The following is a 24734-nucleotide window of genomic DNA, read 5'->3' as shown; positions in this document are numbered from 1 at the left end:
GTGAAAAAAGCCCCCCGAGGTAGGCATGGAGGTAGTAGTTTTTATATTTATGTAGAAAATAATAATTTTTATAACATTTTAATCCTTTAATTGTCTTCATATGTAAAGATATTTGTGTATTGCAGTACATCCTGTGTGTATTAAGCAATGTGTAAATGTTTGGACCCGCATAGGCGCATAATTAACATGCTCTGCACAGGACTTTAGAGCAGCTTTTAGTTGGTCAATGGCGCAGTCTATGTATTTCAGTTCATTGAAATAGTAACGCGGCAACAATGCGCCTCAACACACCTCCTTTATAGACCAGCACACTTATGAGTCCACACAGTGGTGCAAATGGTTTTGCAATTTGTACAACATAGTGCAAAACATACAAATTAGAGTTGCGCTGGTCTGAAAATAGCAACAAATCACATCATACACGTCTTGCGCCTTAATGCACCTGGTGTATGATAGGACCCTTAGTGTCCAAAAAACTACTGTAAAATATGTTTTTGTCATAACTTACATTTGCAAATCAATTTTTTTTAAATATTTGTTTATATATATATATATATATATATATATATATATATATATATATATATATATATATATATATATATATATATATATATATATATATATATATATATATATAAACATCATAATGTACTCACATTTGCAAATGAGTTATGTATATGTACAGTATATTTAAAAACGTTTTTAAAAAATGTCTCAATTTATAATGAAAAAAAGTATAACAGTATATTTAAAACTTGTAAAAAATATTTCACTCATTAATAATTGGTAATGCGAAGTAGCTGATCAAATACAAATAAATGTTTAATAGATAAAGATAAACAAATTAATAAACAATGTTTTTAGATGCTCTTTAGATGTTCTTTTCAGCAGGCAAAAGTAAATCATGATTCATGTGATGCATTCAGGTATTCCCAACCACTGCATGAGGAAATCGCCCTTCACAAGTACCTGAAACACAGAAACATAGTTCAGTACCTGGGCTCAGTGTCGGAGGATGGCTATATCAAGATCTTCATGGAGCAGGTCCCTGGAGGTATATGTGCAGATTTTGAAGGAATAATCTAGTATGTGTTTTCAGCTTTAAATTTGATTTGTTTTTGTTTTGTTTTTTCCACAGGAAGTCTGTCAGCGTTGTTGCGTTCAAAGTGGGGTCCTTTGAAAGAAGCCACCATAATCTTTTATACTCGGCAGATCCTGGAAGGCATTCGTTATTTGCATGAAAACCAAATAGTTCATCGGGATATCAAAGTAAGAGCTGGCACTAATCTGTTAGATCTGTACTACTGGTTAAAAGTTTGGGATCAGTAAGAGTTTCCGGTGTTTTTAAAAGAAGCCTTTTCTGCTTAGAACACTCAAAAATTACGTTTGCTGTTTGTTCTAACTACTTACTTAAAATAAGCTGAAATACAATTCTTGAGTTTTTTAAAACTGTTTTATGTTCAATCCACTTAAATTTGTAAAAAATAATTTGTTTACCTAATTCCTTCATATTGTAGCAAAACAAATTGATTGTGGGGAACCCATCATTTTTTACAGTGAAGCTACATACGTTTGATCAAAAATACAGCAAAAACTGCAGAAATTATGAAATATTCGAGCTGAACTATCATTGCTCCAGTCTTCAGTGTCGCATGATCCTTCAGAAATCATTGTAATGTGATAATCTGCTGCTCAACAAACATTTCTTGTTATTATCATCAGTGTTGATATTGTTGGGCTGTTTCATTATTTCTACAAAAGAACCACTAAAACAAATTTTAGTGTTTACGTTTATTTATCAATAACACATTGAATTGTTCAAGCATGACTTTTATTTTATCAAAGAATCCTGACCTGAACATTAAAATGTAGCAGTAGAAAATGTTTTCATCATTGATAATTATAAGAATCATTATTAATGGGTCACTACCAGTGTTGCCAACTATTTTCAATGAAAAGGCGCTAAGCTCTGCCCGAAAAGTCACTAATATAGTCACTCGATAGATTACGTCATACGTCAATTTGCATATTACTGACGTCATCACGTCCAACCGTTTCTGTTTGTTTAACAGCCTATGGTTAATAAAGGGGTATTTAAATTTGCACTACGTTTTATGTATGCATGTCAATTTAACTAAAATTATTGCTGTTTGAATAATACAGTACAGATGTGTAGTGGATTTTTCAGCAATCTCTCAGATGCAATAAACTCAGACAAGCTCCGAAACTGTCGCTAAAATTTCTGTGATTGTGAACAAGAAAAGAATAAACGGTCAAATTAAATTGTTAAATATAAAACAAAGGAGAAGTAGATCAGTTTGACTGTACAAGGGAAATACCTCACACTGCCGGTGCTAAATCATTTGCTGTCGGTACGCAAAGGGGTGATCTGCTCTCAGGCTGCAGGTGGGAGAGACTACTGTACGAGGACTGGGCTGCCTGTAAGTGCTCTGAGGCGGGGGAAGGGGCCGACGGCATCACCTGCAGCTCTTGGAGAAGAGTAGGAAAGGAGAAAAAATTCTTCAGTAACACCCAAAAAAGTTGATAGATTTGTCGCTAGTCGCTTTTTTGAAAATTTGTCGCTAGGGGGTTCTGAAAAGTCGCTAAATCGGCAACACTTGTGATTTATTCATTTATTTAATTTTCGGCTTAGTCCCTTTATTAATCTGGGGTTGCCACAGCGGAATGAAATGCCAGTTAATGATGCCCTTCCAGGTGCAACCCGTCACTGGGAAACACCCATACACACTCATTCACACACATACACTATGGACAATTTATAGCGTACCCAATTCACCTATACCACATGTTTATGGACTTGTGGGGGAAACCGGAGCACATGGAGAAAACCCACGTCAACACAGAGAACATGCAAACTCCACACAGAAATGCCAGCTGACCCAGCTGGGCCTCGAACCAGAATATTTAACCCATTTTTACTGTGTTTTTATCAAATAAATTCACCCTTTCTGAGCAGAATAGACTTCTTTAAAATAAATGTAGGAATAATGGTCACATTATAAGGTTATAAGCTTCACAATAAGGTTTCTTTAGTTAGTGTTAGTTAATGTATTTACTTACATGAACTAAGTATGAACAAGACTTGTACAGCATTCATTAATCATAGCTCAACATTTATTAATGCCTTTTTAAAATCCAAATTCATGTTTGTTTAATGCACCATGAGTTAGCATGAATTAACAATGAACAACCGTATTTTCATTAACTAATGTTAACTAACATGAATACCCTAATAAATGTGTTGTTTATTGTTTGTTCATGTTAGTAAATGCATTAACTAACATTAACTAATGCAACCTTATAGAAGAGTGTAACCATATTAATAATAAATAAATACTTTTGTGCAGAAGTGTGTATTCCAATGTGTACTGTCTGTCTTTTCACAGGGAGACAATGTCTTAGTCAACACTTACAGTGGTGTGTTGAAAATCTCTGACTTTGGCACGTCCAAGAGACTGGCTGGAGTCAATCCCTGCACTGAGACCTTCACTGGTAACTCTTTCACTTTTGTTTATTTGTTTTTCATTTGACCTGTGCTGTGTGTCCTGAATCATCATACAGTCTGCTGGTCTTGCCTTGTCAAGGTTTTTGGGTTAAGTTAAAGTTCAGTCTCTCATTAGCCCTGCCAAACAACATCTGAGGGAGTTCAAATCCTCCTCTTTTAGTGTCTAGCACCTACTCTTTTCAGTCAGGATGTATTAAAGGGATAGTTTATCTACATGCCAACTAATTCTCATTAAGTACACTGTTAGGTTGGGGTTAGTGTAAGTTGACAAGTACCTGCAAAGTTTCTTATAGTCAATTAAATTCAATTCAATTCACCTTTATTTGTATAGCGCTTATACAATGTAGATTGTGTCAAAGCAGCTTCACATAAAAGGTCATAGTAAATTAGAACAGTGTAGTTCAGTTTGTAGTGTTTAAGTTCAGTTCAGTTTAGCTCAGTTCAGTGTGGTTTAATAATCACTACTGAGAGTCCAAACACTGAAGAGCAAATCCAACGATGCGCAGCTCTATAGACCATGCAAGCCAGTGGCGACAGCGGAGAGGGAAAAAAAACTTCACTAAATGGCGGAAGTGAAGAAAAAAAAACCTTGAGAGAAACCAGGCTCAGTTGGGCATGATCATTTTAATTTCTCCGCTGGCCAAACGTCTTGTGCAGAGCTGCAGTCTCAGCGGCGGAGGCTGGAAGCTGGCCTCAGCAAAGACTCGTCTGTCTCTGGAGCGTCACAGAAATCAGTCTCTTGTTCTCCACTCTTCCATGACCACCACAGTAGCTGCTCAGGATACGGCCTGGTCCAGGATATGGAAACCTTGGGATCATCTCGTCGTTGGTCTTGGATCGAATCAGTGACTCTGCATAGTCTAAGGGTCTCGGGAAGAGTATCCCCAGGTGGAAATGGAGAATAAAGAAAATAATTAACGTAGCTGCTGTTCATAGTGTATAGTCAGTTAAATGTCTGTTGAAGGAGCAGTATCAACAGATATTAAGCAGACAGTCTACTAATACTCAAACGGACCATCAAAATAAAGTGTCACCAAGACTTTTTTCTTCAGTAGAATAATAAAGGATTTTTTTGCAGAATCTGTGGTTCTTGGTGATTCATAGAATGTAAGTTAGCAGCTACTCCACTTTAAGAAAGAAAGGCACAACAAAATAAATAAATTTGGCTCCTGATGATTCAATTACAGAAGCTCTTATAAAGCAAAAATAAGTTCTGTGTAGCAACAGAAGCCATAGATATTAATTTTGCTGTTATTTTGAATTTTTTGAAATCTCAAAGTGTTTACTTGCATTTTATGAACAACCAAAAAATTACAAAAAATCTTTTTTAATGTTTGCTAAAGAATAAAACACCTCAAAATCACATTGGTTGGCCTGAGGGTAAATAAATTAACAGTGAATTATAATTTTTGGGTAAAATATCCCATTAATAAATAAATAATTTCAGAATTTTTATAGTGTCCACTTTACATGAAGTTAATATAGTAGTTATCTAGTTAACTGGGCACTGTTTTCAAGTACTGAGTAATTATTGTGGATGCTTTAGCCATGGTACGGCAGCAAAGTTTCTTGATAATTAAGAGTATATTTCCTAGACATATCAACCTAGAACATTACAACTTTTCATTTTCTGTTTGTCTGATGTACCTACAGAAGTGTCAAGCTTTAAATTAGAAAATTAGAAAAAAAAATTTTCAGAGCTTGATAACGTACTAGACCAGGATTATCACCTACATCTCCCCCTACCCTAAACCCAACTGCTACAGTAGCATGGGCGTTATCTTAGTGGGCGGTACAATGTCCACTACATAGTGGGCCTGGTCCAGTACTTTATCGTGGTTACAGACTGCAGCAAGGACATCTTGTTTTATTTTTGAGTGAGATGCTAATGGTCCAATATGATTCAATGATCTATAAGCTAAGTTAAATGTGATCCCACCAGACCTGGAGATCAGTTGAATTGAATAAAAATGGTAAAACTTAACTTTTTACCTCTATTTAACCTGTAAAATAAAGCTATTTCTAAAAAAAGTGGAGTCTTCCTTTAAGCAAGATAATGTACATCCAGATTGTTGTTTACTCAGTATAAAGCCCTTCAGTCTTTTATATAACAACACAACTGGCTGGATGTACATTATCCTTTACATAAAATACCTGTAATGGCAAAAAATTATAAATTTTCATGAGAAGTTATATTAATTCCTTATTAAAAGTTATATATCTAAAATATCCAAAAATAGTGTTCGGCCAGCTGACAATCCAAAGCGCTGGCATGAACCGGTTCACCTTTCCGAAGCTTAGATAACCCTTATTTCCTGACAGTGTTGTTTTCAGCACTGCGAGCGATTACAACTGCTCATCACTGGTAACCTGAGAATGTCTCCTGTGGGAGAGTAATTAGATTAGCATAGCATCTGCGACAGGAGTGTGTTTGTGTTTCATTAGCGAGCGCTGAAGCATCAGAGCAGGTGCGCTCATCCTCAGCACTTCTGCTCTCCTTCTTTTATTTGGTTTTTCCTGTCACAAGCGCATTCTTGCCTAATGAAGGTCTGCTTGCAAATCTGTGTCCAGGCACCTTGCAGTATATGGCTCCTGAGATCATCGATAAGGGCCCTAGAGGTTACGGGGCCCCTGCTGACATATGGTCTTTGGGCTGCACCATCATTGAGATGGCGACAGGCAAACCTCCTTTCCATGAGCTGGGAGAGCCACAGGCTGCCATGTTTAAGGTATTGATGACGATTATTAAGAATGCATGCACAATATAGCAGGTTGAGTTTTATTAATGATTTAAAGTGGAATTAAAAACAATAAACACATAAATAGCAACATATAAGTCGTGTTGAATAGTTATTATAGTGTTGAAGTGATTTAAAAAGAGTTAAAATTGTTATAAATTTAACTGAATCATTAAATATATGTTGTTTTTTTTTATTGTACAAGGGAGCGTTTCTAAAAACCATTGTTAGCCAACAAAGGTTGCAAGTTCCGTTTTTACAAACATAGTTAGTTGATTTGGCATTTCCCAAATCTGTCGTTCCAATAAACATTCACAAACTGCATCACAAACTTGTACGCTTGCATCTACACCTCTAGAGTTTCAGTTAGAATTATAGTTCCTGGCTGTGTTCTAGTCCCAGTTATCCCCCCTATGCCCTATTCCTTTATAACATTTCAACATTTAAACTTGGAATGATTTTAAAAAAAATGTAAGGTCATCTCTCTTACATGTAATTTACTTTCAATAAATTTTTACAGTTCAGTTTTAGCGATCTTCATATCGACAATTGCCAACCCTTCGTAGTGCACTTTGAAAACACTTATGACATTTTGAACGCAGCCGTGGCTCATGATGAAAGCTACAGGAGTCCTATTATTTAAAAGCAGAATTTACATTATGTCTCCAAAGCTTGTGAAAATAAGAATATATAGCATAGGTTAATGCTTTTAATTTATAGTAGGTTATTTATTAAGAAATGTATCTGTAGCCTACTGTACTGTATATCACATGGGCTTATTGGTTAGAACATTTCTGCAATGGTTTGAATGTGTCGAATTGTAAAAGTAAAATTTTTAAAAAATAAATAAACATTATCCTACTTTTAAAAAAATTAATAAATGAAATAATATATATATATATATATATATATATATATATATATATATATATATATATATATATATATATATATATATATATATATATATATATATATATATATATATATTGTGGCGACGCAGTGGCACAGTAGGTAGTGCTGTAGCCTCACAGCAAGAAGGTTGCTGGTTCGAGCCTCAGCTGGGTCAGTTGACGTTTCTGTGTGGAGTTTGCATGTTCTCCCTGAGTTCGCGTGGGTTTCCTCCGGGTGCTCCGGTTTCCCCTAACAGTCAAAATTCATGCGGTACAGGTGAATTGGGAAGGCTAAATTGTCTGTAGTGTGTGAGTGAGTGAGTGATTGAGTGAGTGTGGATGTTTACCAGAGATGGGTTGCAGCTGGAAGGGCATCCGCTGCGTAAAACATGTGCTGGATAAGTTGGTGGTTCATTCCGCTGTGGCGACCCCGGATTAATAAAGGGACTAAGCCAAAAAGAAAATGAATAAATGAATGAATGAATGAATATATATATATATATATATATATATATATATATATATATATATATATATATATATATATATATATATATATATATATATATATGTTATGAAGCGGACAGGAGACAGAGGTAAGGAAACGTTAGGGTGTTTATTAAATGACAACAAGGAGCACATGAAGGATAGCCAGGAGGATCAGGAATGATGTTGGGGTCTTTTCCTCCGTGGCTGGGTAACAGGAATACACGAGGATGGACAGCACACACCAGATACAGCTGACAGAGGATGACACAGACTTGGAAGGACTGGAAGACAGGACGATTCGGGAGGACCAGGAAGACTAGGAGGAATACAAAGAGAACAGGTAAGTAAATCGTTTGTTTTAGCTGAGGATGACTACGCTGAGTGGTCGCTCAGTTGTCCGCTTTCGTCGAGACGAGCCCGGACAATGAGCGACTGGAGTGCTGTGCTTTTATCTGGTGCTCGTGAATGTGATGCAGCTGTGTGCTCATTAGAAGTCAGGTGATGGTGATCTTCGTGAGTGGGGGTCGTGAGAGCCTGACCAATCCATGACAGTACCCCCCTCCCCAGGGCCCGCTCCTGAGGGCCGACACCTCCGACGCCGTGGTGGTCTCCCTCTGCCTCTAGGCGCTGGGAACTCAGGGTGGCTCTCATGAAACTCCACCATGAGACTAGGATCGAGAATATCAGCTCTGGGAACCCATGTCCTTTCTTCGGGGCCGTACCCTTCCCAGTCCACCAGGTACTCCAACTGGCCACCACGACGTCGGGAACGCAAGATCTCCTTCACTGCGTAGACGGCTCCTTCTTCTAGGAGCAGTGGAGGAGGGGGTTCCTCTTCGTGGTCAGGCTCTGTGGAGGGAAGAACAGGATCGTGATAGGGTTTCAGGAGTGATACGTGGAATGTAGGGTGAATACGGTAGTGAGAGGGTAATTGTAGTTTGTAGGTGACGGGGTTAACCTGTTCCACGATGGTGAAGGGACCAACAAATCGGGGACTTAACTTGCGAGAGGGCAGTCGCATGCGTATGTCCCGGGTGGATAGCCACACCTTTTGTCCGGGTGTGTATCTGGGTTCTTCAGACCTTCTCCTATCGGCGGTTACCTTGCTTCGACGGACTGCCCTCTGCAGATGTTGATGAGCCTCGTCCCAGACTCTCTCGCTCTCCCGGAACCAGTGATCCACTGCGGGGACATCAGATGGTTCGCCATCCCAGGGAAAGAGCGGTGGTTGGAAGCCCAGGACGCACTGGAATGGCGTGAGTCCGGTGGAGGGTTGCCGCAGTGAATTTTGGGCATATTCTGCCCAGCCCAAATACTGGCTCCAGGAGTTCTGGTGACCACTGCAGAAGGTCCTCAGGAACCGTCCCACCTCCTGAATCTTCCTTTCTGTCTGCCCGTTGGTTTGGGGATGATATCCAGAAGAGAGGCTGACGGCCACACCTAGGAGCTTGAAGAAGGCTTTCCATAGACGTGAGATGAACTGTGGACCTCTGTCCGACACAATATCTTCTGGAATACCAAATGACCTGAAGACTTGATTAAAGATATTGTCGGCAGTTTCAAAGGCTGTGGGAAGACCTTTCAGAGGGATTAGTTTGACAAACTTTGAGAATCTATCTACTATGACTAGAATACAGGTATTACCTTCTGACGAAGGGAGGTCAGTGATAAAGTCCACTCCTAGGTGTGACCAGGGACGGTTCGGAATCGGCAAGGGATGGAGCTTTCCAGCGGGTAGATGACGTGGGCTCTTGGATTGGGCACAGTCCTTACAGCCCTGAACATATTGCCTCACATCCCTTGCCATGTTTGGCCACCAGAATCGTTGGGATACTAGCGAGAGAGTATTGTTGATCCCTGGATGTCCAGTGCCTAGCGAGGTATGTAAGGAGTGGATCAGATCTACCCGGTGTTCAGGTGGTATGAACTGCCGATGAGGAGGGCATCCCGGCGGAGCAGGGGCTTCCGGAGTGGCAACGACTGGAGGAGCGTTCCAGGTGATCGGACAAATGGAGATGTGTTCGGGAAGAATCTTCGTTGGGAGTTCTTCATGATCGTGATGCTCGTGTAAACGAGAGAGAGCGTCTGCTCTTAGATTCTTGGGTCCTGGACGATAGGAAATGGAGAAATCAAAACGTGAGAAGAAAAGTGACCATCTGGCTTGACGTGGACATAGTCTCTTGGCCTCTTTGATGTATTGGAGGTTTTTGTGATCTGTGATCACCTGGAACGGATGTTTGGCTCCCTCCAACCAGTGACGCCACTCCTCCAAGGCTAGCTTGATTGCTAGAAGCTCCCTGTCTCCTATGCTGTAATTCTGCTCCGCCGGGCTCAACTTCCGAGAGAAATAGGCACAGGGATGCAGTCGGGGCGGTGTATCATGATGTTGAGATAATACTGCCCCGACGCCGGTGGTGGATGCGTCCACTTCCACCACGAAAGGAAGATTTGGGTCAGGATGAGTCAGGAGTGGGGCCCTTGTGAACTCCTTCTTAAGAAGGCGGAAGGCTGCGGCTGCTTCTTTGGTCCACTCCAGTCCTTTGGGTTTACCCTTGAGGAGATTAGTGAGAGGTGATGTAATCCTGCTGTAGTCCTTGATAAACCGTCTATAAAAGTTAGCAAACCCAAGAAACCTCTGGAGCTCCTTAATGGAAGTGGGTTCTGACCAGGATAGAACAGCCTCAATTTTCTTCCCATCCATACGTATACCGGTTTGGTCAATGATGTATCCCAAGAAATGAATCGACTTCTGGTGGAATGAGCATTTCTCCGCTTTGAGGTAGAGGTGATGTTCTCTCAATGTGTGTAGGACCTCCGCAACGTGTTGGCGATGTTCGGCCTCACTCCGGGAGTAAATGAGGATGTCATCTATGTACACTATTACACAGTGGTGAAGAAACTCCCGGAGGACTTCATGAATGAAGTTTTGGAATACGGAGGGGGCGTTGACCAGACCGTAAGGCATGACCTCATATTCATAGTGGCCAGTAGGGGTCACGAATGCTGTCTTCCATTGGTCCCCCTCACGTATTCTTATCAGATTATACGCGCTGCGGAGGTCCAATTTAGTGAAGACTTTAGCTTCTCGGAGCTGTTCCAAAGCGGCTGGTACCAGAGGAAGGGGATATCGGTATTTTACTGTACCGTTATTTAGGACCCTGTAGTCGATGCATGGACGCAGCCCTCCGTCCTTCTTGGCCACAAAGAAGAAGCTTGAGGCGGCTGGTGATTTTGAGTGACGTATGTACCCCTGACTCAGAGCCTCCCTTATGTAATCTTCCATTGCCTGATTCTCTGGAAGCGAGAGCGGGTAGATCCTACCTCTTGGCAACTGGGCATCTGGAACTAGGTCGATCGCGCAGTCCCATGGCCGATGCGGCGGTAGCTGGGAAGCTCTCTTGGGGCAGAAGACATCATGAAAGGAGCTGTACTCCTTAGGAATGTGGATAGACTGCTTCTCAGGAGGGCTCTCGACCGATGTTGCAAACAAAGAAATGGGGTTCCGACCTTGAAGAGGGAGATTTGGAAAACAGGCAGGTGTACATCCAGATCCCCATTTCTTTATCTCTCCTGTGCCCCAAGAGATGATGGGATCGTGCTTCACCAGCCACGGGCGCCCTAGAATGATGTCCATATTTGCACCCTCCAGAACCAGAAATTGAATCCTCTCTTGATGTAACAACCCCACTTGAAGAAGGATGTCCTCGCATTGTCGATGGATACGGGTCGAAGATCGAGTGCACTGGGTTATCGGTTGTATCTGGTATATATGCGAGGACGCCTCAGTACGGAGGTGGAGTTGACGACAGAGGGATTGGGAGATGAAGTTCCCTGCTGACCCGGAGTCGATGAGGGCTGTGACAAGGAGAGAAATAGAGGCAGTAGTTATTTGTACGGTGGTAGTAAGTGGTTTACATTGTTCAATATTCGTACTGAATACACTCACTGAAGTCCGAATGGGACGAAGGGGACACTCCATACGGGTGTGTCCACTGACACCGCAGTATAGACACAGACCCCGGGTCAGCCTCCTCTGTCGTTCCGCTGATGTCAGTCTTCCAGACTCTATTATCATGGGTTCTGGTTCTGGAGAGGCTGTTGACTCAGGCGATTGGAGGAGTGCAGACGAGGGGGTGATGGTGTCCTGTTGATAGGAACGGAGACGATCGGAACATCGGAGAGAATGTTGGATGAATCTCTCCAGACCCATTGTATCATCTAATGTGGCCAGTTGGATTCGGAGAGTGGGTTCCAAGCCGAGCCGGTACGTGGTCAACAACGATCTCTCATTCCATCCACTTGCAGCTGCTAGAGTGCGAAACCGGAGAGCATATTCCTGTGTAGATAGAGTACCTTGCTTTAGATGATACAGCTGCTCTCCAGCGGCTACTTCCCCATCAGAACGTCCAAACACCTCTTTGAAATACTCCGTGAAGGTAGTGATGGAATTCATGACCGGCCCGGCTTGGTTCCAGATCGTCTCAGCCCATTTAAGTGCAGGTCCAGAGAGTAGAGATACGATGTAGGCGATCTTCGACTTATCTGTGGGATATAGAGAAGGTTGCATTTCGAATATGAGGGAACATTGTAACAGAAAACCATTGCACTCCCCCGCTCCGCCTGAGTAGGGCGCTGGTCGGGCCATGGGACTGGAAGGAAGGGCCGAAGAAGAAACTGTGGAGGCGGAAGTGCTCGGTGCTGGTGGTGCGTTGGAAAGTGGAGCTGGTGGCTGTAGAATCCGCTTCAACTGGTCCACCAGCTCTTGAAGGTGATCGGGGGTGCTCATGTTGTCGTCGTTATGGGTCCGGGCTTCTGTTATGAAGCGGACAGGAGACAGAGGTAAGGAAACGTTAGGGTGTTTATTAAATGACAACAAGGAGCACATGAAGGATAGCCAGGAGGATCAGGAATGATGTTGGGGTCTTTTCCTCCGTGGCTGGGTAACAGGAATACACGAGGATGGACAGCACACACCAGATACAGCTGACAGAGGATGACACAGACTTGGAAGGACTGGAAGACAGGACGATTCGGGAGGACCAGGAAGACTAGGAGGAATACAAAGAGAACAGGTAAGTAAATCGTTTGTTTTAGCTGAGGATGACTACGCTGAGTGGTCGCTCAGTTGTCCGCTTTCGTCGAGACGAGCCCGGACAATGAGCGACTGGAGTGCTGTGCTTTTATCTGGTGCTCGTGAATGTGATGCAGCTGTGTGCTCATTAGAAGTCAGGTGATGGTGATCTTCGTGAGTGGGGGTCGTGAGAGCCTGACCAATCCATGACAATATATATATATATATATATATATATATATATATATATATATATATATATATATATATATATATATATATATATATATATATATATATATATTATAGGTGGTATTATAGGTGGTATTATAGGTGGACTAATTGTAGATACATTTTTTAATCTAGATTAATCTCACTGTAATCTTGGAATTAATCTAGGTTAATCTAGATTAAAATGTCTCACTTGAATTCTGCCGAAGGCATTCAGAATATGTGTGCTACCCAAATAATGACTAAAAGTAAGTCTTTGAGAACATTAGACAAGGGGCTCATCTCCTAATTCCAAAATGCATAACAAACTGCTTGAAAAACTGTTCTATTATGATTATTGCTGATGAAAATAAATTATGTTCGATAAGATGTACTTGGGTTTACTAACTGTTTATTCAGTTAAACATGAATTTTGAACTGTAGGCCTACATAAGCTCCAAACAGTGATTTTTGATTACCTTAATCCGACTAAAGTCATAACTGAACTAAACAGAAATGGAATTAAGACATGGAGTATGCATATATTAGTGGCATTATTAAAGTAAACACCGCAATCAAACTATTACCAACATGTAGGACTTTGCGTCATATTTTCTGACAAGATCCACTCACGCGGCTGTCAGTAAAGGACCGCGCACACACACACACACACACGCATCGTGAAATGCTGAAGTTTTTTTATTTCCATTTGGCTTGCGTTTGTTAAATTCCATAACACTCTCACCAGTCCTTACTTCTTATTTGCGTCTAATACCCCAGTTTGTCAAGGGGGCATGAAAGGAATGTTAATGAGTGAAGGTGAAACTGCCGAGCTGCAGTTAGTCACCCAAAATAACAGGAAACTCTCACATGAAAGCACTTCACATAAACACCTTATTCATATTATTGTCTATTAAGGCAAATAACTAGATGACAAATGTCTATGTAAATGTAGTCAGTAGTGTCTTCAAAGTAAGTAAAAGATCCAAAAGGTCATCCTGCAGATTTGATTCAGAAAGACACTTTTTTTTGTCAGACGGCTCACCGGTTTGACTTTCATTCACCATCATTCATTTTAAAAAGCAACCAGTCCATTTATTTCTATATGTTTTACTCAAACACATAAACTCTACAGGTGCCTGATGTTGAGCTAACATTAATCAGATTCACTCTAGTGAACTGCATCCATGTTAGCACGTCACATTTGATGTGGTAATTTCACAGTAGGAATACACACAGGTCCGAAGACTCGTTCTCGCCACCTACAGTGCAATTCAACCAGGTATACATCCGTGCTAAAATATCAAGTCTGATTTTATTAAACTACAGAAGCACATTACTTTTTTGCATGTCGTTTATATTAATTTATTTATATTTTTTATACATAAATTTTAAACAAATTTATTAATGAACTACTAAATAAATAAATACATTATTTATAAAAATGTATTTATTTGGGTAATAAAAATAATACATAAATAAGATGTTTTAATCACTTTAAGTATATTATATTATGTTATATTATATTATATTATATTATATTATATTATATTATATTATATTATATTATATTATATTATATTATATTATATTATATTATATTTAAAGAAAACAAATAAAAATTCATGTAAAGTAAAATATTGTTGTAAAATGTAGTACACTGTTCTTTAATTTTAATAGACTGATTCATCTTAAAATGCATCTTAATAGGATATTAATCAAATTTCTAATCAAACCTCATCGCCTCCGTTCCTCTTTCTCGTTCTTTTGCATCAGGTGGGCATGTTTAAGATCCATCCGGAGATCCCGGAATCTCTTTCGTCAGAGGCCAAATCCTTCATCCTGTCCTCCTTTGAGCCTGATCCCAATAAACGAGCGATGGCCGGCGACCTGCTCAAAGACCCCTTCCTGCGGCAGAACATCAAAGGCAAGAAGAACAAGATCGCTTTCAAACCCTCAGGTAAAGTTTCTGACCACGACTAACACACTTTCCATCTGAAGTGAGTGTGTTTACATGCACGTTCTTAACCTGATTATCCATAATAAGCCAACAGTGTACTGGATTATTTATTTGACTGTGTAGTGTGTGTGCAAACCTGTTTATACATTTTCTTATATAAGTATGATCATAAATGCTTTAACAGAATAGTTCATAGTTCATGAAATAGTTCACCCAAATATGAAAAATTCTGTCATCATTTACTCAACCTTCAATTGTTTGTACACAAAAGAAGATATTTTGAAAAATGGTGTAAACCTGTAACCTTTGACGTCCATGCTATTTGTTTTTCCTATATGGAAGTCAATAGTTACAGGTTTTCAGCTTTCTTCAAAATATCTTCTCTTGTGTTCAGTTGAGGTAGGATTTAAAATCACTTGAGCATGAGTAAATTAAAATTTTTGTGTGAACTATCCCTTTAATCTGCTTTCTGTGGGTTTACTGAAATGCTCATGTATTATACGTGACAGAGAATGTGTTTTGCTGTAACCCAGGGGAGAAAATATACTCCAGAATAGATGCTTTCTTGAACCAAAGACTTATAAAAATGTGTTCTCATCTCATGCAGTTTAAAGATATAAAAAATTCGAAGCTTCTATTAAGGTTTTGGAGCTTTGAATGTTTTTTTTTAGCATTTTAGCATTAGCTTTTAGCAAGCTTTGAATGTCATTCATTCATTCATTTTCCTTCAGCTTAGTCCCTGATTTATCAGGGGTCGCCACAGCAAAATGAACCGTCAGCTTTGAGTGTCTGTCCTCATATTTTATAAAGTCATATACCCTAATTTTTAAAAATCTTTTTAATAATCTACAATAGGGCTGCACAATATATCGTTTCAGCATTGATATCGCAATGTGCAAATCTCAAATAATCACATCGCAGGATCTGCAATGTCAGTCAGTAATGTATAAGTTCAGTTTTATTTTACTCTTTCATTAGGAAATTTTAGTTTTGAGTCGCATTGTGCAGGGTCACTGTGAAGTTTGATCTTAAAAAAATGAAAGTTTTTCATTTGCTTGTTTGCTTTGTTTTTAAGGCTATGAGATTTCACATGTATTTTTAAACCATTTGTGTATAAAATGAAGACTATGCAGTATTATTTATTTACATTTGATTAATTTTCTTACCCGAATACAGTTAGACTCTCCAAATAAACTTATCTGTTTGATTTATGCTGATTATCTGTTCTACAAAATCAATATAAGACTGCGAATTATTTCCAAATTAATTTATTCAAGTCATCTGGTGAAAATATATTCATATCGCAATATATATCACAATGTCATCTTTTTCCAATATCGAGCAGCCCTAATATAAACTATCATTGTGTACAGGTTATAGACTGCCTGAGAACGTGCGACCCTCACTTTGTCTGTCAAACAGGAGAGCAAAGTCTATTTCTTTTTTCTTTTTTTTTTTGGAAATGTTTAAAAGACATATCAGAAAGTTATTTTTTTGTCAGCACAAAGTTGCTAGACAACAGAGGGACGCATATTCAAAGACACATGAATGGGTAGAAAATAGGCTGAAATGCATGTGATGCAGTGATTTTATAACTATTAAAGGTACAAATACTCAGAACTGATTTGTGTTTTGTAATTATAATAAAATTATAATATTAGAAAGAAACACACACACTCATTTAGCAAAAGTCCGGTTACTATGGTCAGAGACAGCGATAGATATGCAAATTCTTACATTTTGTTGTTATTACTGGGAGTTTACTTCCCACTCAGATATCTGTTAGTTGCAACACAGGCTCATTCTGAAAACGTAGCCCTACAGACGTTTCTGGAGACTGCGAATTACGTAGCCAGAGGTGCGTATGGCTGCATTTCATTTTTTTTAACGTGCGCTACAGGGCAGTGTGACGCCGTACCTTTTCGCGCTTACCAGCTGACCGCTTACCTCCATATGGACGGAATTCCGGCTGCAACCAATTTGTCCCGTTAGCGCGCCATGTACGTCGGCAGACTTGAGACGCAAAGAGGAGTTGACCACCATGACGGGATTTTTTTTGGATTGCTTTGAAAACGTGTTGGTTAGGTTTAGGGAAGTGGGTGGGCGGGTCAATTGTTAAAATTGGTTAGGTTTAGGAAAGGGGGAGGATGGGTCAGTTGATTGTTCGCTCAGTCAGTAAAAAAGTCTGTCAAAACGTCAGTCGACAGCGGCCTCTTTACGCAAGAACAGCATCCTCTTGTGGATTCGCGAAAACAAAAACTGCAGAAAAATGTGCCGCGGGGACTTATTTCACGGTCTCCAGAAACATCTGTGGAGGTACGATTTCAGAATGAGCCTGGGTTGGTTATATGGCAATATATGCAAATTACATATATGACATACAAGTACATATTTGGATTTTACGTATATCAAATATAAGTCATATAAAAAACTAAACAAGTGACTATTTTTGCAATATTTCAAAATATGTTGCATATATGTTATACAGTATACAGTTGAAGTCAGAATTATTAGCCCCCCTTTGATTTTTTTCTTCTTTTTTAAATATTTGCCAAATGCTGTTTAACAGAGTAAGGACATTTTCACAGTATGTCTGATAATATTTTTTCTTTTGGAGAAAATCTTGTTTGTTTTATTTCGGCTAAAATAAAAGCAGTTTTTAATTTTTTAAAGCCATTTTTTCAATATTATTAGCCCCTTTAAGCAAATTTTTTTTTCGATAGTCTACAGAACAAACCATCATTATACAATAACTTGCCTAATTACCCTAACCTGCCTAGTTAACCTTATTAACCTAGTTAAGCCTTTACATGTCACTTTAAGCTGTATAGAAGTATCTTGAAAAATATCTAGTCAAATATTATTTACTGTCATCTAGGCAAAGATAAAATCAATCAGTTATTAGAAATGAGTTATTAAAACTATTATGTTTAGAAATGTGTTGAAAAAATCTTCTCCCCACGTTAAACAGAAATTGGGAAAAAAAATAAACAGGGGGGCTAATAATTCAGGGGGTCTAATAATTCTGACTTCAACAGTATGTGTTCATATAAGGCCATATATGAATGGGCAATATCACACTCGTAGCAGTGTGATATGGCTGTATATCATCACTGGTGAGAGGCATGTGTTAGCCTTAGTGTCCCACCAGTGACGCTATACAGCCATATCGCACTGCTACGAGTGTTATAATGCGTTTATACAACAGTTTGACGGCTTAATCGTGTATATAAAAAAGAAAATCTGACATGAGAGTCTAAAAAACCCTTTTGTAAGAGGAACTACTTTACATTTATTCACATCTTCAGCTGACGTCAGAACAGTCACTTTAGAGCTAGTATTTGAATGATTCTTTAGCGTAAGGTCTAAAGTGATGACAAAACAGGTGATTATTTTGCTGACATTTTAAGAGTATAAGGCTGAACGGCATGAAATGCCATCAGTCTAAAGACATTTCCCAGTATTTCTCTGTTGCAATCGGGAGATCACAATAATTAACCCAGAAAAGGCCCCAGCAACGCAAACACTACCATTTTACTGTTGTGTTTGCGATAAGGAAAAACGCTAAACACATGCGGGCATTTCTTCTTTCTTTTTACTGAACTAGTCTGCAGTAGCGAAAACAGGAAACTCATTAAAAACAAACAGATGGCCAACCTAAAAGTAACTCAGGGTTATACAAAGAGTGGCCAACACAAAATACATACATTACTGATATGTGAGTCCCATCCCACACTCAATACACTACAATTACTTTGGTATAAATACAGCACTACAACATACAAAAGAGAGATCGACTTAGAAAGTCACTTACCAGATTTAGAATAATTTGATCAGCTGTAGTTTAAAATTACACTGAGTTTTTCCTCCTCTAAGGGCTTATTATTCAATCTCTGTCGCCATGTTGTGGATGGACAATATCAACCCTCTTTGCTCTGCTCAGTATGACAGGCTGATGACCGCCGATGCTGTCTCTCAGAAATTATAAATATTTTAAAATAGGCACTAATCTCATAAATAAACTGCATAGTTGCAATCTAAACAACTGCATTCTCGCCTAAAAAAGCCTCAAAAGTAAATTATGTTGTCCAACAGCTTCAATATTTATCAAACTGTAGTCCTCTATGTGGGCATATAATACACAAGAATGAAGCGGCTGTACGAGTTCTTATATTGCAGAATATCACACAGCTATCAGCCAACCAGATTCGAGAGCAAAACAGAACTGTTTTATAAACAAATATATTATTTATAATGTATATAGATAGCTAATATATTTGAACATTTACAGTATGTGCATACTTGTAATTCCAATGGTTGAAAAAAATATATAAAAGCAGCTACACTTGCAATATTTCAAAATATATGTTGCATATATGACATTTATGTACAGTATGTAAACTCCAAATATGAACTTATATGTGATATATGTAATTTGCATATATTTCATTGTATCTATGATTTGGTTTGCATGTAAACCAGACAGATTATTTCAACAAGCTGATTTTTATGAGGTTTCAGTGTAGTGGCCTGCATGTAAACTTGCTCAATAGAGCATTTTGGGTGTCGTGAGAGAGACCGTTTCGCAGGCAAACACACAGAGCTGTCGAATTCCCCCCACAGTGCAGCATTCCTGCATCTCTCCTCTGTCTGGGAGACTGAAACAGGCCTGAACTGCCCTCAGCCGGACGGACGCTCGCTGGCCAGATTGAGCTTACACTAGAGAAGTGTGTGCACATGCTGTCCATGAAGCACATTCTCAGGGTGTGGTGTTTCACACACAAACATGCGCTCAACTTTCTCAGAAAACATTCAGGGTTTCTCTTTGACACTTGCCAGAAGATAATAACAGTAGTGAGTGACGAATGCTTGAAAGCTGCCAACTGCTAAGCAAATATATTGTCTTACCTGATTCATTTCAATAAGTAGTTGGCAGCTTAAAGCGAGCATGTTGACAAGCTGCTGGGATGATACTCTAATTATAAAGTATAGATTACTATAATAAGTTTTTTGTTGTTGCTGTAATTATAAAACTGCAAACAGTAGCACACTTTTATTTATTTAAAAGAAGAAGTTAGCTCTCCTGTGACATTTTAATTACTATTCAAATATTTCCTGACTGATGATAAACAGAGCGAGGACATTTTCTGTGTTTCCTATTATATTTGTCTCCTGGAAAAACGTATTTATTTCTTCAGGATTTTTTAAGTCATTTTTTAGGTCGATATTGTTAGTCCCACTTTAGATTTTTTTTTTTATTGGTTACAAAACAAACCACTGTCACTACAGCCTTATCACCCTGCAGCCCAAGACTGGTTACTCATTGAAGCAGGGCTGACACTGGTCAGTACCTAGATGGGAGACCACATGGGAAAAACTAGGTTGCTATTGGAAGTGGTGTTAGTGAGGCCAGCAGGGGGCACTCAACCTGCAGTCTGTGTGAGTCCTAATACCCCAGTATAGTGAAGGGGACACCATACTTTCAGTAGGCGTCGTCTTTTGGATGAGATGTTAAACCGAGATCCTTACTCTCTGTCAATCTCATGACACTTCTCGTAAAGAGTAAGGGTGTAACTAGGGCTGAGCGATTTAGCCTAGAATCAAAATCTCGATTGATTGAACATTTTTAACTCGATTACGATTAATAAACGATTATTACTTATTTATTTTATTTTTTTGCCCTCATAGTTCACTGATAAGTTTTGTACAGTAAATATGCTCAAATATTACAAGTGAGAGATTTCTGAATGTAGGGTGCATTACTTGATTTTAAAATAATTGAAGGAAACACTATCTATAATTATTTATTGAACATCAATGTTGAACAACTTAAATTAAAACACATATGACCTAAAACCAACAGTCACTTTTTTTCTTATAAAACAGTGAAAATAAATAACTTGCACTTTTGGAAACAAAAACAAATGTTGACCTGGAAAAAAATTGTTTGATTATAGGATCTCAATGTCGATTCTGATTACTTTTCGATTAATCACCCAGCCCTAGGTGTAACCCCGGTGTCCTTGCCAAATTTCCTCAATAGGCCCTTACCGATCAAAGCCTCCCAATCATCCCACTCTACCTATAACTGGTGTGTGGTGAGCGCACTAGCACCATTGTCCTGTGGCTGCCGTCATATCATCCAAGTGGATGCTGCACACGGGTGGTGGTGTGGAGAGACAAACTCCCCTCATGATTGTGAAGCGCTTTGGGTGTATGGCCATACACAATAAATGCGCTATATCAATACACATTACATTACATTTGTACTGTTGTTCAATGACTTGCTTAATTAATGAAACTTGCCTTGTCAAGCCTTGCACAATAACCTGAATACTAGCATCTTGTGGCAAAGACTAAATAAATGAGTTATTAGAAATTAGTAGGCCCACACAGAATCCGCGCGCACAGAAATTCGCAGATTTTTGTCCCATAATTGAGTCGATTCATTTACTTAAGTTAATGTGTGTAAATTTATATTAATTCATTTTTTTTATTAATTTCAGTAATATTATTGACTAATATGAAAGTGCTCATTTGATTTATTTACAATACAGTTTGTAAAGTCATATTTTCTTTTAGTAGATATATTACACAATTGATTTGCTTTGTTTACCAAATAAGTGGATCTATTTGGATTTGCATTGTAAACATTAAGTAAAAGTTAAAACAGCATTATTTTTTAGTTTTTAGTAAAATAATTCCACATAAATCTGCAGAGTTTTTACAAAATTCTCTGCAGAAATGGCAAAAAATGTCCGCAGATTCTGTCTGGCCCTAGAAATGAGTTTGTTTTAATTATTATGTTATATATTATTATGATTATGTTTTAAAATGTGTTGAAAAATCTTCTCCACTTTAAACAGGTCTTTGGAAATATTACAAACCCCACAACTTTTAAATAGTCATTTATCATCAGCATTGATATTGAATTAAATTTCACTTCTTACTCCAATGCTTTGTTTAAAATATAATTTCTATACTGTAATGCAGATAAGTGAAAGGTTTTTTTAGCAGCTGGTATATTTTGATACAGACTTTGCATCTGAAACATGCATGCAATGATATTAACAACTTCATATTTCCTTTTTTCTTCACGCCTGCGATCGGCTGTTTTGGCTTGGATTCTGTGTAACAGTGTGGCAAGGTTTGTGTCTCCCGTCTGTGTGTCCTGTGGACTGTGCTCTTGTGATCAGTGATGTTTTGCCAGTTTCTGGTGATTGTTTGTGTTTGTGTTCTTGTGCTCCGGGTTTGTGTCCTACTGTGACTTTTTCCTCATTCTCTTCATTTTTCTTTTTCTTTTTGTTTTCTTTTTTTTTGTGGTTTATTATTCATTCGCTTCCAGCTTTTTACCTTATAAAAAACTTGCTAATGCTGTGGCATTGTGGCTAAGGCTTTACAATTAGGTTACCATTAATTTATGTTAACTAATGCTCTAACAGCGCTAAGTGCGTTTGTTACAGTGTTTAACTTAGTAAATTAAATAATACTACTCAGCATTAGTTCATGTTAGCTCAGGTCCAATAAATAATATTGAAAGATAATATATTGGCTTTAATAAAATGTTAGTACCGGCTGAAAAGAATGTTAATGTCATGGATTGGTCAGGCTCTCACGACCCCCACTCACGAAGATCACCATCACCTGACTTCTAATGAGCACACAGCTGCATCACATTCACGAGCACCAGATAAAAGCACAGCACTCCAGTCGCTCATTGTCCGGGCTCGTCTCGACGAAAGCGGACAACTGAGCGACCACTCAGCGTAGTCATCCTCAGCTAAACAAACGATTTACTTACCTGTTCTCTTTGTATTCCTCCTAGTCTTCCTGGTCCTCCCGAATCGTCCTGTCTTCCAGTCCTTCCAAGTCTGTGTCATCCTCTGTCAGCTGTATCTGGTGTGTGCTGTCCATCCTCGTGTATTCCTGTTACCCAGCCACGGAGGAAAAGACCCCAACATCATTCCTGATCCTCCTGGCTATCCTTCATGTGCTCCTTGTTGTCATTCAATAAACACCCTAACGTTTCCTTACCTCTGTCTCCTGTCCGCTTCATAACAGAAGCCCGGACCCATAACGACGACAACATGAGCACCCTCGATCACTTTCAAGAGCTGGTGGACCAGTTGAAGCGGATTCTACAGCCACCAGCTCCACTTTCCAACGCACCACCAGCACCGAGCACTTCCGCCTCCACAGTTTCTTCTTCGGCCCTTCCTTCCAGTCCCATGGCCCGACCAGCGCCCTACTCAGGCGGAGCGGGGGAGTGCAATGGTTTTCTGTTACAATGTTCCCTCATATTCGAAATGCAACCTTCTCTATATCCCACAGATAAGTCAAAGATCGCCTACATCGTATCACTACTCTCTGGACCTGCACTTAAATGGGCTGAGACGATCTGGAACCAAGCCGGGCCGGTCATGAATTCCATCACTACCTTCACGGAGTATTTCAAAGAGGTGTTTGGACGTTCTGATGGGGAAGTAGCCGCTGGAGAGCAGCTGTATCATCTAAAGCAAGGTACTCTATCTACACAGGAATATGCTCTCCGGTTTCGCACTCTAGCAGCTGCAAGTGGATGGAATGAGAGATCGTTGTTGACCACGTACCGGCTCGGCTTGGAACCCACTCTCCGAATCCAGCTGGCCACATTAGATGATACAATGGGTCTGGAGAGATTCATCCAACATTCTCTCCGATGTTCCGATCGTCTCCGTTCCTATCAACAGGACACCATCACCCCCTCGTCTGCACTCCTCCAATCGCCTGAGTCAACAGCCTCTCCAGAACCAGAACCCATGATAATAGAGTCTGGAAGACTGACATCAGCGGAACGACAGAGGAGGCTGACCCGGGGTCTGTGTCTATACTGCGGTGTCAGTGGACACACCCGTATGGAGTGTCCCCTTCGTCCCATTCGGACTTCAGTGAGTGTATTCAGTACGAATATTGAACAATGTAAACCACTTACTACCACCGTACAAATAACTACTGCCTCTATTTCTCTCCTTGTCACAGCCCTCATCGACTCCGGGTCAGCAGGGAACTTCATCTCCCAATCCCTCTGTCGTCAACTCCACCTCCGTACTGAGGCGTCCTCGCATATATACCAGATACAACCGATAACCCAGTGCACTCGATCTTCGACCCGTATCCATCGACAATGCGAAGACATCCTTCTTCAAGTGGGGCTGTTACATCAAGAGAGGATTCAATTTCTGGTTCTGGAGGGTGCAAATATGGACATCATTCTAGGGCGCCCGTGGCTGGTGAAGCACGATCCCATCATCTCTTGGGGCACAGGAGAGATAAAGAAATGGGGATCTGGATGTACACCTACCTGTTTTCCAAATCTCCCTCTTCAAGGTCGGAACCCCATTTCTTTGTTTGCAACATCGGTCGAGAGCCCTCCTGAGAAGCAGTCTATCCACATTCCTAAGGAGTACAGCTCCTTTCATGATGTCTTCTGCCCCAAGAGAGCTTCCCAGCTACCGCCGCATCGGCCATGGGACTGCGCGATCGACCTAGTTCCAGATGCCCAGTTGCCAAGAGGTAGGATCTACCCGCTCTCGCTTCCAGAGAATCAGGCAATGGAAGATTACATAAGGGAGGCTCTGAGTCAGGGGTACATACGTCACTCAAAATCACCAGCCGCCTCAAGCTTCTTCTTTGTGGCCAAGAAGGACGGAGGGCTGCGTCCATGCATCGACTACAGGGTCCTAAATAACGGTACAGTAAAATACCGATATCCCCTTCCTCTGGTACCAGCCGCTTTGGAACAGCTCCGAGAAGCTAAAGTCTTCACTAAATTGGACCTCCGCAGCGCGTATAATCTGATAAGAAT

General features: G+C 39.8%; 1 protein-coding gene across 4 annotated transcripts in view; it reads left to right on the top strand.

Annotated features, from left to right (window-relative positions):
* map3k15 (mitogen-activated protein kinase kinase kinase 15) overlaps positions 1-24734 on the top strand; it is an 84150-nt gene that overhangs the window by 30264 nt on the left and 29152 nt on the right. For all 4 annotated transcript variants that reach the window (XM_056450168.1, XM_056450167.1, XM_056450166.1 and 1 more), the window contains 5 exons: positions 930-1057; positions 1142-1272; positions 3411-3516; positions 6101-6258; positions 14707-14890. In XM_056450168.1, coding sequence (XP_056306143.1) covers positions 930-1057; positions 1142-1272; positions 3411-3516; positions 6101-6258; positions 14707-14890 — 707 coding nt within the window. The remainder of the gene's footprint in view (positions 1-929; positions 1058-1141; positions 1273-3410; positions 3517-6100; positions 6259-14706; positions 14891-24734) is intronic.

This window comes from Danio aesculapii, chromosome 24 (genome assembly GCF_903798145.1).
Source record: "Danio aesculapii chromosome 24, fDanAes4.1, whole genome shotgun sequence".
NCBI lineage: Eukaryota > Metazoa > Chordata > Actinopteri > Cypriniformes > Danionidae > Danio > Danio aesculapii.
Note: the sequence above shows the minus strand (reverse complement) of the source record. Positions and strands in the feature narration are given on the sequence as shown.